General features: G+C 37.7%; 1 protein-coding gene and 1 long non-coding RNA gene across 2 annotated transcripts; both read right to left on the bottom strand.

Annotated features, from left to right (window-relative positions):
* Window positions 1-2,569: 2,569 nt before the first annotated feature.
* LOC145581294 (uncharacterized) lies at window positions 2,570-4,267 on the bottom strand. Its single transcript, XM_081638325.1, has one exon. The coding sequence runs from the start codon at window positions 4,265-4,267 to the stop codon at window positions 2,570-2,572; it is 1,698 nt and encodes a 565-aa protein (XP_081494451.1).
* A 253-nt stretch (window positions 4,268-4,520) lies between these two features.
* Window positions 4,521-6,858, bottom strand: LOC145582356 (uncharacterized). Its single transcript, XR_014099863.1, has 6 exons — window positions 6,799-6,858; window positions 6,664-6,725; window positions 6,515-6,578; window positions 5,559-5,630; window positions 5,427-5,472; window positions 4,521-4,592 (listed from the first exon to the last, which is right to left on the bottom strand). It is a non-coding gene; the product is annotated as an uncharacterized LOC145582356 (long non-coding RNA).
* Window positions 6,859-13,542: the final 6,684 nt, after the last annotated feature.

The raw sequence follows: 13,542 nt of genomic DNA, 5'->3' as shown, positions 1-13,542 counted from the left end.
GTTTCTGACAGAAGCATTGTATGCCATCTCTTTCAACCTCTTATGTGCCTTCTTTTCATACTCCTTCTTCACAAGGGTGTCAAGATCAGCATTCCAAAGGTATAGTTTCTGCAAATTTTTTTAAGAAACAACAAAAATATTATGATTAATAATTTATTGTAATAAGTAACCAACACACACCAAAGTTAGATAAGTAAATTAAACTTGGGGGTTATATAATACCGTAAACTGGTTCCACGAATGGGTCTTAGTACCCTTGTCAGCCTCATCATAGTTAAGCCATGGTTTGCGCCAATGTGCTTGAAAAATCTCTGTAATGGAGGTGCTCACGGTGTTATCATCGAACCTTAGTACCAATAAGCAAACAAATGAAGTCATTACATACATAAAATACAAATCTAACCAACATTGATCAAATTCGAATGCAAATTAAGCTAACCATGATTAACTTACCATAACCATGTAGGGTGCAAAGTCCTTCTCGCAACGGGGGTAGCTACCTCACCCATGGTAGAGTCATCGTCTTGCGTCTCAGGAACCTGAGTAGATGTCCCAGTACCATCTACACGTGACTCTGGGGTAACTTCTGGAGAAGTTTCCGTATTTGCATGGCTTGTCGATGGAAACAATTCTCTCGGGGTGACATGTCCCAAAATCCGACGACCGCCACCAACCATGACAACCTATAGTAAGAAAAACATTATGCACATCATTAAAAATCATATAGTCATGTTATCGCGATCTATAAGGTAACATCACACATAACCTTGGCTTTGCACAATATCAATAATACACAAGTATATCAAATTAAAACCTGGATGGTCTTTTAAAATAAATTGAAATCCATTAAGATTAAATAATTAAAAAGTTAAAACAAGGTTACAATCAATCTCCTAAATCTCAGTTGAATCACCCTCCCCATCAGCACTAAGATCATCATCACTATCGTCATCCCAAAATCCATCATCCTCATCCTCGTTCTCACTATCAGTAGATTCGAAAGTGGACTCATCTGGAGGGGCATCGGGGAGGACTTCATCATCAGTATCCGAATCTCCTAATCCATCTTCATCACCTTCGTAGTCTGGAATGTCATCCGGAGCACAAAGAGTAGGAATGTCAGCAGTGGTTTCTTGTAGAAAGTCTTCGGCAACTGGTGCATCAACAACTGACCTCGCCTTTGTCTTGAACACTGCCCACCATTGAACCTTATCTCTTTTCAGACTTGGATAAGGTGCGTAGTAGACTTGGTTAGCTTGGTAAGAAAGTACAAATGGGTCGTACTTGGGGTATTTTTTGGTATGATTGACTTCTATAAGCTTGTATTGGTCAATGTTCATACCCCTAGTAGAGTCCATCCAACTGCACTTGAAGAGAATAGTCTTATAAGTACGTAGGGCACCAGTGAACTCCAACTCGATGATATCCTCTAAAATACCAAAATAATCTCCACCATCTTCATTGGATACACTCACTCCATAATTCATCGTTGACTTCTGTTTTCCATGGCCATAAGTTTGGAATTTGTATCCGTTCACATAGAATTGGTTCCAAGTACGCACTCGCTTAGATGGACCCATTGCTAAAGCAAACAATATTTCATCATTTGGCTTGTCTTGAATCACCTGCTCATATGGCATAATTATGTTAAATTGATATGAGTCCTGAAGTTATAGCAAGAAAAAGAACGTGTTGATGTCAAATGCGTAACACACTCACTTTCAACCTAAACCACTCGAGGAATTCAGCTTCATGTTTAATCCACACATCTTCTTTGCGAATAGTGGGTTGCATTAGAACAATGTGGTCCTCAAACTCCCTTCCATTCCATATAACCAGAGAAAGAGTATTAATGATGGTGAATGACATTGGATACGTTGCACATTCAATGAAATCTTAGTGAGTGTGATAAATACAAATGTAATACCTCTCATATGGTTCCAGAATGCCGCTATTTCCCAAAACATACAAATGAGCACGTTGTAATTCTTTCTCATCCAAAAAGCGGCACACTCCACCTGTAGAAGCATGTCCTTGATCAACCCTAAACAGTTTCGGAACACTATCATCCAAAGTGCTGTCAACTTCATCATGAACATTACGACCTAAGTCACGTGTTTTAGTATCCACTCCTTGTTGGAAGTAGTTAGAGCAAAAGTACCCTATCTCTTCCGTTAGATATGCATTGCAGATTGAACCTTCAACACGAGCCTTATTGCCAATTTTACGTTTCAAATGATTAAGGAACCTAAAATTTATAAAATTGATTAAGTTATATGTTATGCAAACTACTATAGGTGTATAAACAAAAATGGAAACTATGAGTTTGTAGGAGTTAAAACCTTTCAAATGGATACATCCAACGATATTGGACAGGACCACATAACCTAGCTTCATAAGGCAGGTGAACTGGTAAGTGTTCCATAGAGTTGAAGAACGCCGGTGGAAATATCTTCTCCAGCTTACAAAGAATTTCTGCAATGTTGTGTTCCAATCTTTCCATATCACTCAATTTGATGGTGGAACAACAAAGGTCACGAAAGAAAAGACTAATCTCTGTAATAGCTTTCTAAACATGGACCGGGAGCAATTCCTTAAAAGCAACCGGCAACAACCTCTCCATGAAGACATGACAATCGTGGCTCTTTAAACCATGAAGCTTACATGATTGTAAATCTACACATCTACTCAAATTAGAAGCATAACCATCGGGAAATTTTAAGTTCTTTACCCACTTGCATAACACTTTCTTTTGAGCCTTGTCTAGTGAGAATGGGGCTTTCGGCAAAGTGTCTTTCCCTCTCGCATCCTCCGTCACATGTAGTTGTGGTCGTTTGCAATATTTGGCAATGTCATATCTAGCTGCAACTGTGTCTGAAGTATGTTTTCTCACATCCATCACTGTGTGAATTAGCTGGTCAAAGAAATTCTTTTCAATATGCATGACATCGAGGTTGTGGCGGAGGAGAAGAGTCTTCCAGTACGGTAGCTCCCGAAGAATACTTTGTTTAAACCACCCTAGTTTCTTCTTTTTCAAGCTTGCGAGTGCTTCAGGTCCATCTGTTGCCTTAGCCAAGTGTTGAACTTGTTGCCATAGCTCGTCGCCGGACATTATGTGTGGCGGTGTCCCCTTTTCAACCTTATTCTTACAAAAAGAAATTTTGTTGTTTCTAAAAGGATGTTCGGGAGGAAGAAATTGGCGGTGACAATCAAACCATGACATTTTACCACCATGTTCAAGCCAAAAAGCTTTTGATTTGTCCAAGCAATATGGACAAGCTTTTTTACCGGCTGTTGCCCATCCAGAAAGCATACCATAGGCTGGGAAATCACTTATAGTCCACAAGATTGCTGCACGCAAATTGAAGTTTTTCCTTTGTGAAATGTCATAAGTTGTTGCACCAACGTCCCACAGTTGTTTCAATTCTTCAATTAACGGTTGCATATACACATCCAAGTTCCCCTTCGGATTTTTAGGACCAGGAACGAGCAAAGAAAGGAACATAAATGGTTTTTTCATGCACATCGATGGAGGCAAGTTATAAGGGGTCAGAATGACGGGCCAACATGAGTACTGACCCCCAAACTTGCCATTAGGAGCAAACCCATCAGTACACATACCAAGTCTCACATTTCTAGGTTCAGATGCAAAATCGGGGAAGGATCTATCCAAGTGCTTCCAAGCTTCACTATCACTAGGATGCGCCATTGTGCCTTGGACTCTAGGATTTTTGGAATGCCAGGTCATTTCCTCCACAACGTTCTTTGTTGCAAACAACCGTTGTAGCCTTGGAGTGATGGGAAAATAGATGAGTTCTTTTATGGGAACCAATGACCCCTTTGAAGTCCTCTTGTATCTGTCCCTATCGCACACTCTACACTTATCCAACTCAGCATCAACTTTCCAAAATAACATACAACCCTTTGGGCATGCGTGAATCTTCTCATGCGGAAGCTCAAGTCCGTTAAGAATCTTCTTTGTATCGTATAATGTTTTTCCCATCTTATTATTGTCGGGAATCGCTTCATTTAGTAATGATGCAAACCCATCAACACACCTATGGGGCAAATTGTATTCCGATTTCAAAGATACAATTCGAGATGCCATTTCTAGCACAGACATGGAGCTACCTTCGTACAGTGGTTGCTCGACAGCCATTAAAAGCTCTTGAAATGCTTTTGCTTGAGCATTTGGCTCTTCATCTGAACCACTAGTACTATCGTCACCTGATGGTTCATGATTACTCCCAAGAGCATCGAGAACCATCTCACGGTACGTATTTGGTTGCTCTACACTTGATGTAGGAAACCCTTCACCATGAGAAACCCAGTCATAGTAATCAGGTATAAACCCCTTTTTGAACAAATGGAGTTTTGCTGTGTTTGCATCATGAAGACGTCTATTCTTACATAATAGACAAGGGCATCTTACTTCATCTACGCCCGGGCTCTCAGGATGAGCTTCACAGAACCGTATGAATTGTTCAACACCATCCACAAACTCTTGCCTAAGTTTACGGGTATTACGGCCATCGTATCTATCATACATCCACCAACGCTCTTTCCTTTTCATGGTTACAAAATCTACAACACTATGAAAAACAAATCACATTAATCATACACACTGAACTTGTATTCATTACAATAATGGCATAAGATACAATTAGAATCGAAATCATATCCAAAGGTCCTTATCATGACTTGAACGGGAAAGTTGATTTCACATTCTTTATTAAGAGATTTAAACATATATTATGTCACATGCTTCTAACTTGATAAATAAATATAATTTTTACAACATTTTTTCTAAGATACTTATTATTTATAATTTACAATATTGATTAAATTATTTATAACTTTCATTTAAAAATTATATTTATACCATTTCAAAGTAAATTGATGTAACATTAATAAAATAATAGAAGCAATAAGATTTGTATACTTAACAAAGATGGGAGTTTGATAACAAAAATCAAAATATTAAAATATTTAAAAAAAAAAGACACATGTAACCCTTCATGAAAAAACAAATAATTTACTAAATACTTTATAGAACCATAATACAAATTATTGTTCGCAAGATTATAATAACCCCTTAAACATACATATTTCTAATGAAGCCATTGTAATTCAATAAGATTCATTTTTTTTTAAAAACGAAAACTAAAATTATCCAACACATGAGTTCACACCATCCAATAGTCCTACATTGGACATAAAGCAAAATAAATTTCTATTCCAACCAAAACACATCCAAGTTCTAGCCTACGCACAATAAAGCGTAAAAAATCCAACAACACACCAAGCTATCAATAGCAAACTAAAATTATCCAACGCATGAGATCACAACTCCATAACAAATAACATAAATATGAATCATATTGCACAAGTAAAAGAAGTTGATAAATAAGGGAAGAAAAACACACAGCGGAGGAGTTGACCAGAAAAGCAGAGGCGGCGACGAAGGTGTTCCTGGTATATGGTGGTGTTACACTTTTAGGCAGGGTATTTATAAAAAATTTTAAAATGAAAAAAATAAATAACTACAGCCGACTTACCTAGTGGGGGCGATGGAAAAAGGCAGAAAAAGGAGGAAGGACGGGCAGAAGAGGAATCTCGCAACGATGGAGCTACAAAGGGGGTTAATTTGCGACTCACAATTAGCTATGTAAGATTAAATAACGAAATTAAAAAAAAATTCAAAACAAAAATCAACCAAAAGGTCAAGACTGAGAACATAGCTTTAATCAAAAGGACAAGAGTTAAATTTCACCATTTTTAACCAAAAAATAGGCGAAAAGGCTATTTATAGTATTTAAAGAAAATATTCAACTATGTAGCATGATATTAAAGTAATTACAATGAGATAAACCCATGTATTAATACACATCTACGATAAGCTAGCTTATTTGGAATGGAAATTTACCATGTCTAATTCTTAACTAGTCATTATGAATCTTGCATATTAGATAAGATCATGTACAAATTCAACAGTAAATCTCAAAGCAAACAAAGTTACATGGCTTATTTAATCGATTTAAGACAAAAATTTCATTACATCCAAACAATTCAATGTGATAGTGGTTCCCTTTCTAATCAAATTGCCACCACAAACAGTTTAATTAAAACCAAACTTGAAATTTACTTCGACATTAGTTCCTTTCTACTCAAATTACACCAAAGCAAATCAATTCAATTTTAACACAATCACATTAATCATCAGACTACACCATAGTCTATCAACAACAACACCAATGGACTTCAGTATTTCATCATCAAAATATAAACAATTATAAATGACAGAAAAATTAAAATTGGTTACCATTTAACTCAAATTAAACCAAATAAGACTTCAGAATAACCATATTAACCCTTATTCAATCAAAAAATGAATCAAACCCAATTCCATAAATAAACTACTTCATTAATCAATCCACAAAAGAAAGAAAGAGAGAGAAGGCCATAAACAGTAAATAAAATTTTAAAAAAAAAAACCCAAAATTGCATGACTTACCTGATTACAGTCGACAGAAGACGGAGGAGGCTACGACAGAAGGAGGAAACCGGCAACTTTTCGCCTGCAAGTTGATTTGTGACCCAATTTTAGGGTTTTCTCCCAAATTAACAAAAATTCTTAACAAAATAATAATACCATCGACTTACCTTGGTACAATCGTCAGAAAGCAAAGGAGAGACGACCTGGAGGGGAATCCGGCGACGGTGGTCTGCGTGGGGGTTGAATTGAGACCCAAAGTTAGGGTTTTCGAACTAATTAACTAAACTAATAGAACGGCATACCTGTGTGTAGCGTCGCTGGCCGGAGACAGGTCGTCAGTGAGAACAACGGCGGAGCAGCGACCGTCGTTTGTGTTCTCCCTCTTCCCCTTTCTTCTCTGCTTCAAACTTCCCCTTTGAAAATAAGAAAGCCCGACTTTCTTTTAGTTTAGGATTCAGCGAAAAAAAAAGAATTAAAATGTTACGACCGTCTCTACGACCGTTTAGACCGGTCGTAATTACTTTAAAAAAAAATTAATTCTAATAATTTTGACGACCGTTACAACGGCCTAATTTATTAAAAAACGGTCGCAATTAATTAAATTTACGACAGGCTAATAAACGGTCGTAAATAATATTTATTGCGACCGTTTTTTGGCCAGTCGCAAGAAAACAGTCGTAATTTCCGCGAATTTTAGTAGTGTGAAATTAAGCTGAAGAGAACATGCCCTATCATTAATAAACCTAAAAAATAATATACTTGCATAACAATCAAAGTCAACACAAATGTGTAAAGGCGAAGTATTTAATGTAGAAGTTGTTAATCTTGGAACCTAAGAGGCTTAGGGCCTGTTCTTTTCAAATTATTTTCAGTTCAGTTCACTTCAATTCAGTTCAGTTCAGTTCTTAATTTCCTTCTCTCATAAAATATTCAGTTCAGTTCAGCTCAATTCAGTCAATCAGAACTAGTGTCACGATTCGAGAATGTTGATACCGATCCATGCGACGCACTATCGTCTAAGGGGCAATGAAGGTGCAGGTGCAACACAAGTGTTTTAAAAGGTGTGTGGCACGGAGCGACACAAGTAAGTTAGGTGTCTAATGCATGGATACTCGTGCCTAGAGAAGCAACAAAGGCTAGTAAGTGACCAAGTCAAAGCAAGCACAAGCATGTCCAACTACAAATTGTATGGGTTGCTTTGAGGTGAGTTCATTAATTACTCGCTCCCTAATAAACTTTAATTTGCATTCACAATATTTTTTCAATTTTATATATATATATATATATATATATATATATATATATATATATATATATATATATATATATATATATAACATCTCAAATTTGAGTGTGTACCATTGATCAATATATATAGAGTTTACAATACTAATCTAATCACGTTAGAAAACCTAGTACGATAAGGATACAAAATATACATAAAATCTATCATAATCTGCGACAAATATTATCATAAATATAATATCTATCACACCCCCGCAGTCGTAGCGGGAGGAGGTCGTACGCTAAGACTGGACCTAAAATCCAGAAATAATTCTCGTGGTAGGCCTTTAGTGAAAATATCCGCAAACTGATATCTAGAAGGAACATGCAGAATCCGTACTTGCCCCAAAGCAACCTTTTCTCAAACAAAGTGAATATCCATCTCCGCATGTTTGGTGCGTTGGTGTTGTACCGGGTTGCTAGAAAGGTAGATAACACTGACATTATCACAATAAACAATAGTAGCCTGCCGTAGAGGACAATGCGATCAATGGTACCCTGAACATAACGCAGAATGCGTTTCAATGCCTCATAATGAGGTTCTCGGGGATCATGCATAAAAAGACACTCCTGCTGCACCGCATAAGCAATATCTAGCCTGGTGAAAGTGAGATACTGAAGAGCACCTGCTAAACTGTGATACAAAGTAGGATCCCAAAACGGTGGTCCTGCATCTGCACTAAGTTTTGACTTAGTGTCTACTGGAGTAGCTGCAGGTTTACATGAGCCCATATGTGCATGCTCTAAAATCTCCTGTGCATACTTTTCCCGTAAAAGCAGCAAATAAGAGGGAGTACGGGTCATCGCAATCCCTAAAAAATAACTCGGTAGACCCAAATCAGTCATAGGAAACTCAGTTTGTAACTGAGATATGATCCCTGCACGCAACCTATCAGATGAGGTAGCTAAAATAATGTCATCAACATAAAGAAGCAAATATGTCATATCATCACCCTACCGGAAAGCAAAAAGAGAGTTGTCACTCTTGGCAATGACAAAACCCAATTTAATCAGGAAGTTTGCAAATCGCCGGTACCAAGCTGTGGGAGCTTGTTTCAAACCATATAGAGCCTTTCTGAGTCGGCAGACATAAGAGGGAGCTCTCCGATCGACAAACAGTTTCCTACAGATCACCATGTAAAAATGCATTTTTGACATCTAATTGATGAATTGACCACTTTGTAGCCAAAGCTAGGCTGAGAACAGTACGAATAGTCACCGGTTTGACCACCGAACTGAAAGTCTCATCACAATCCACACCTACTTCATGCGATCTGCCATCACAAACAAGACGAGCTTTGTGCCTTTCAAGGTCACCATTAGATTTGTACTTGTGCTTAAATAGCCACATACAATTAACAATATTCACCCCCGTAGGCCTAGGTACCAAGTTCTATGTCCCTGTTTTAATTAAAGCACTGTACTCATCATTCATCGCCGCATTCCAATTTGGGTCATTTAAAGCTTGTTTATATGACTTTGGTAGAGGTGATTTATGAGGAGGTGGTCCTGAGTTGTGAACGGTAAGGTTGCAATATTTCGGGTTTGGCTTGTATATACCTTGTTGACTACGAGTTATTCGAGGTGAGGGAGGTGGTAGGTTGAATGGGTGGGACACCACGCTGAGGTGGCGGAGTATATGTGGCGATAGGTGTGACAATGGGAGGCGTGAGATGGGTGGGCAGGGGAGGCCGCGAGGTTACCGCGGCTGAAAGTGACGAGCCACAACCCACCTGCGAAGTGTTCTGTATCGCAGGGAGGAAGTGGGAGAATGTGGGTTGCGTTAGTTTTGTGAGCTGGTGGGAGTTTGTGGGCTAGCTTGATGTATTGGAGTCTGTGGGCCAGCTTGTTGTAGTGGAGTTTGTGGGGTTGGTTTTGGGCGCATGAGAATATGGGTCAATAGTGAAGAAGTTTCATCATGGCCCAAAAACTCATAGTCTTTCAATCGAAATTTCTCCAGCTTGGTATAGGGGAAGGTATATTCATCAAAGGTGACATGTCTAGAAAAAAAGATTTTATTAGAAGTTAAATCGAGACAACGATACCCGCGATGATTTGGAGGATACCCTAAAAAGACACACGGTGTGGAGCGTGGAGCTAGTTTATGAGGAGCGGTAGAGGAAAGATTAGGGAAACAAAGACACCCAAACACCCTTAAGTGATCATACGAAGGTTGTTTATGAAACAAAGCATGGGTGGGAGTTACGTTTTTGAGAGTTTTAGTTGGCAATATGTTTAAAAGGTATGTTGCAGTTTCAAGAGCATAACCCCAAAAGGAGGGTGGTAAAGAGGCATGAAATAGGAGAGTGCATTTGATATTATTTATGGTGCGGATTATACGCTCGGCCTTTCCATTTTGAGAAGATGTGTGTGGGCAAGAGAACCTAAAAACCATTCCAACATCTAAGCATTGCTTTTTAAAAGGGTCATTGTCAAATTCTCGGCCATGATCACTTTGAAAAGCCTTAATGGGCCTCTCAAATTGGGTGTGCACATACTTAGAAAAATTGACAAAAGTGGAAAAGGATTGAGATTTGTATGTTAAGGGTATAGTCCATACAAATGAGTGAAATCATCAATAAGAACCAAATAATATTTATGACCATTAGAGCTCCAAATTGGAGATGTCCATAAATCAGCATGAATAATATCAAAAGCACAAGTAGTAAAACTAGTAGATTCATAAAAAGGTTGTCTAACATGTTTCCCTAATTGACAAGAATTGCAAAAATTAGAGTCATGCTCTTCATTAAAATTAATGAAATTATTACTCCAAAGAAAACTTAAAGAACTAGCTCCAAGGTGTCCCAAGAGACTATGCCACGTGGTTGGAGAAGTAACCATGAGAGTTGAGGCAAGACATGAGGATGGTGGAGTGGTGGTGACTGGGTAAAGATCTCCCAAACTATCACATCTCGTTATTATCCTCCCCGTGAGAAGGTCCTTCATAGAAAAGCCATATGGATCAAACTCATTAGAGACTGAATTGTCCGAAGTGAATTTACGAATTGAAATTAAGTTTTTAATGATTTGAGGGGCTAAAAGGACATTACGAAGAGTTAATTTATTATTAGGAAGAGTGGTATGACCATAACCCATAATTGGAATGCGATGACCGTTATCAACTAAAATATTATTATTAGTGCTCAAATTAAACAAGGGTAACAGAGTACCTGAGTTATTGGTCATGTGTGAAGTGGCACCCGAGTCCATATACCATCCATTGTCCGGGCTTGTCAAGTTCATGGATGAGAAAGCCGAACCTAATTTTGTTGGAGTGTAGAGTTAGCAGTATTAAGGCGGGCCCGTCATGTAAGCATGTTGAGGTGGGCCGTTTAGAGCTGATGGCCCACTTGGTGAAGGTGGCCGCATTTGTTTCCCAATTGGTGTAGTGGGATATGGGCAAGGAGGTATGGCCCAAGCTCCTGGCCATTGGGTGGCCTGAAATCTAGGCCAAGCTTGTGGGCCGGCCCACTGAGGCTGTTGTTGTTGACCTTGTTGTTGTCGTTGCGGGGAGTTGGACTTGTTTGTGCTGTTGTATCATTGAGGCAACAATATCAAAATCAGAGTTTGTGAGCCCCGAAACAAGTTGCATGACCATCTTTTGCTCGGTCGCAGGTTAGTCGATATTAGCAAGTTGATCACACAAACTTTTCAATTGCTAACAATACGCTGTTACACCAGAAAAGTTGTTTATGTTAAGGGAATTAAATTGATTTTCAAGATAAACGACCCTAGTGTTCTTGTTATCTTTAAATATTTCTTTAATGCGATCCCGAAGTTGTTGATCAGTCGATTTTGGGGCTTAAATCTTGTAGAGAAGGTCGGTGGAGATTGTGTCGTATATCCATTGTTTGATAATTGCATCGAGTCTCTTCCACAAGGAGTCCGACACATCCGTCGATCGTGAAACAGTCGAGTCTATGTGATCTAACACATTATACGCACACGCATGATTCTCAAATAACTCCACCCAATTGGAGTATTGAACTTTCTCATAGTCAAGAACAAGGGGTATTGCATTCTTGATGTTATTGATGGCTAAAGCCGGATGAAATTCCGATGTTGGGGGCGGTGGAGGCGAGTTGGGAACTTCGTCGTCCTTTTCCATTGATGAACGTCAATGAAGTGTACAAAAAAAAGGGATGCGGAAAGTGGGAGTGCACAGGTCCGTAGGATGCAAAGGAAAAGAGAAAAAAATAAAATTTGTGAAAGCGGGATCTAAAACCCTGGCTGTGATACCATGTTAGATTTCGGAAAAACTCCTCAAATTGGAGTGTGTACCACTGATCAATATATATAAAGTTTACAATACTAGTCCTAATCACGTTAGGAAACCTAGTACGATAAGGATACAAAATATACATAAAATCTATCCTAATCTGCGACAAATATTATCATAAATATAATATCTATCAAAACACACACACACACACACACACACACACACATATATATATATATATATATATATATATATATATATATATATATATATATATATATATATATATATATATATATATATATAAGTGTGTCACTATTCGGCACGGGTGTGTAGTATTAATTAATCGCTTCCTAATAAACTTAAATTTGCTTTCACAAAAGATATATATATAGTGTGTCACTATTCGGCACGGGTTGTAGTGCCCAAAAGGCAAAAATGACACAAATTTGAATGATTATGGGTGTTCAAAAACCGGTCTAGGCTAGATCAAAAAACTGGTCCGATCTCTAGGTCGAGAAATTTAAAAAACCAATCTTTGGTTTGGTCTGGTCTAAAAATTCTTAAACTGATCTAGAATTGGACCGACTTTTTGTTAAAAATTATGAATTTTCCTTTATAATGTTTAATTTTTACATTCAACATGCTATAAATACTTTAATATTATAAGTTATTACTTCATTTTAGATGTTCAAAATATTAAATAATTATTTCCCTTAAATTTATTTAATCGTTTTTTTTCAAATTTAATAATAATAATTAAAAAAAAAACTACTATGTTAAAAGTATATTTAAAAAAAAAATCGAAAACCGGTGTTTGATCTAGTCTTCGCTTGACTTTAAAAATTTCGAATTTGACCCAATCCGATCTAGTCCCGTCTTAGATGGGTGAATAATTCTAGTGTTACACGGATTTTCTAGGCTGAAAATGTTGGATTAGTGTTTGGTAATTTTTTAAATGCTCGACAAGTCAATAACCCACGTACCTGGTGGATTGATGGGCCAAATCTGGTTGGGTGAGCCTTATTGTTTCATATACTACGTATAACTTTCATTTCCAGGTAACCCAATTGCTTTTAGCTGGACCCTTGTCCACTAACTAAACTACGGGCTGGTTCTATTCGTTCAACTTAATTTCAGTTCAGTTCAGTTCAATTCAGTTTCAATCAATTCAGTTCAGTTTAGTTTTTATTTTCCTTCTCTCATTAATAATCCATTTTAGCTCAGTTCGGTTCAGTTCAATTCAATTTAGTTGTTTTTAGTAAATCGGAACAGGCCCTGCATGGCTACGTTCTTTAGTAAAATGAAGAAATTGCTTCTTTATTTAACCCTATGTTCTTCATTACAAAATTTTTTAAGGGGAAAAAAAATCATTCCGTAACCCCCTCAGCCCTCATCTTCATCCTTATCTCGATCTTTATCAATTATGCTAGAGAATCGAATTTCTTTGACACCTTGCCGTACAACCAATTCTATCCATTCAAACTCATTTATAGAACCTTTTTAAAAAGACGGTATTATAGTTGTGTAGCCAAAA

The sequence above is a fragment of the Chenopodium album genome, chromosome 15 (genome assembly GCF_948465745.1).
Source record: "Chenopodium album chromosome 15, dcCheAlbu1.1, whole genome shotgun sequence".
Classification (NCBI taxonomy): Eukaryota; Viridiplantae; Streptophyta; class Magnoliopsida; order Caryophyllales; family Amaranthaceae; genus Chenopodium; species Chenopodium album.
This window is presented reverse-complemented; position numbering and strand designations above follow the sequence as displayed.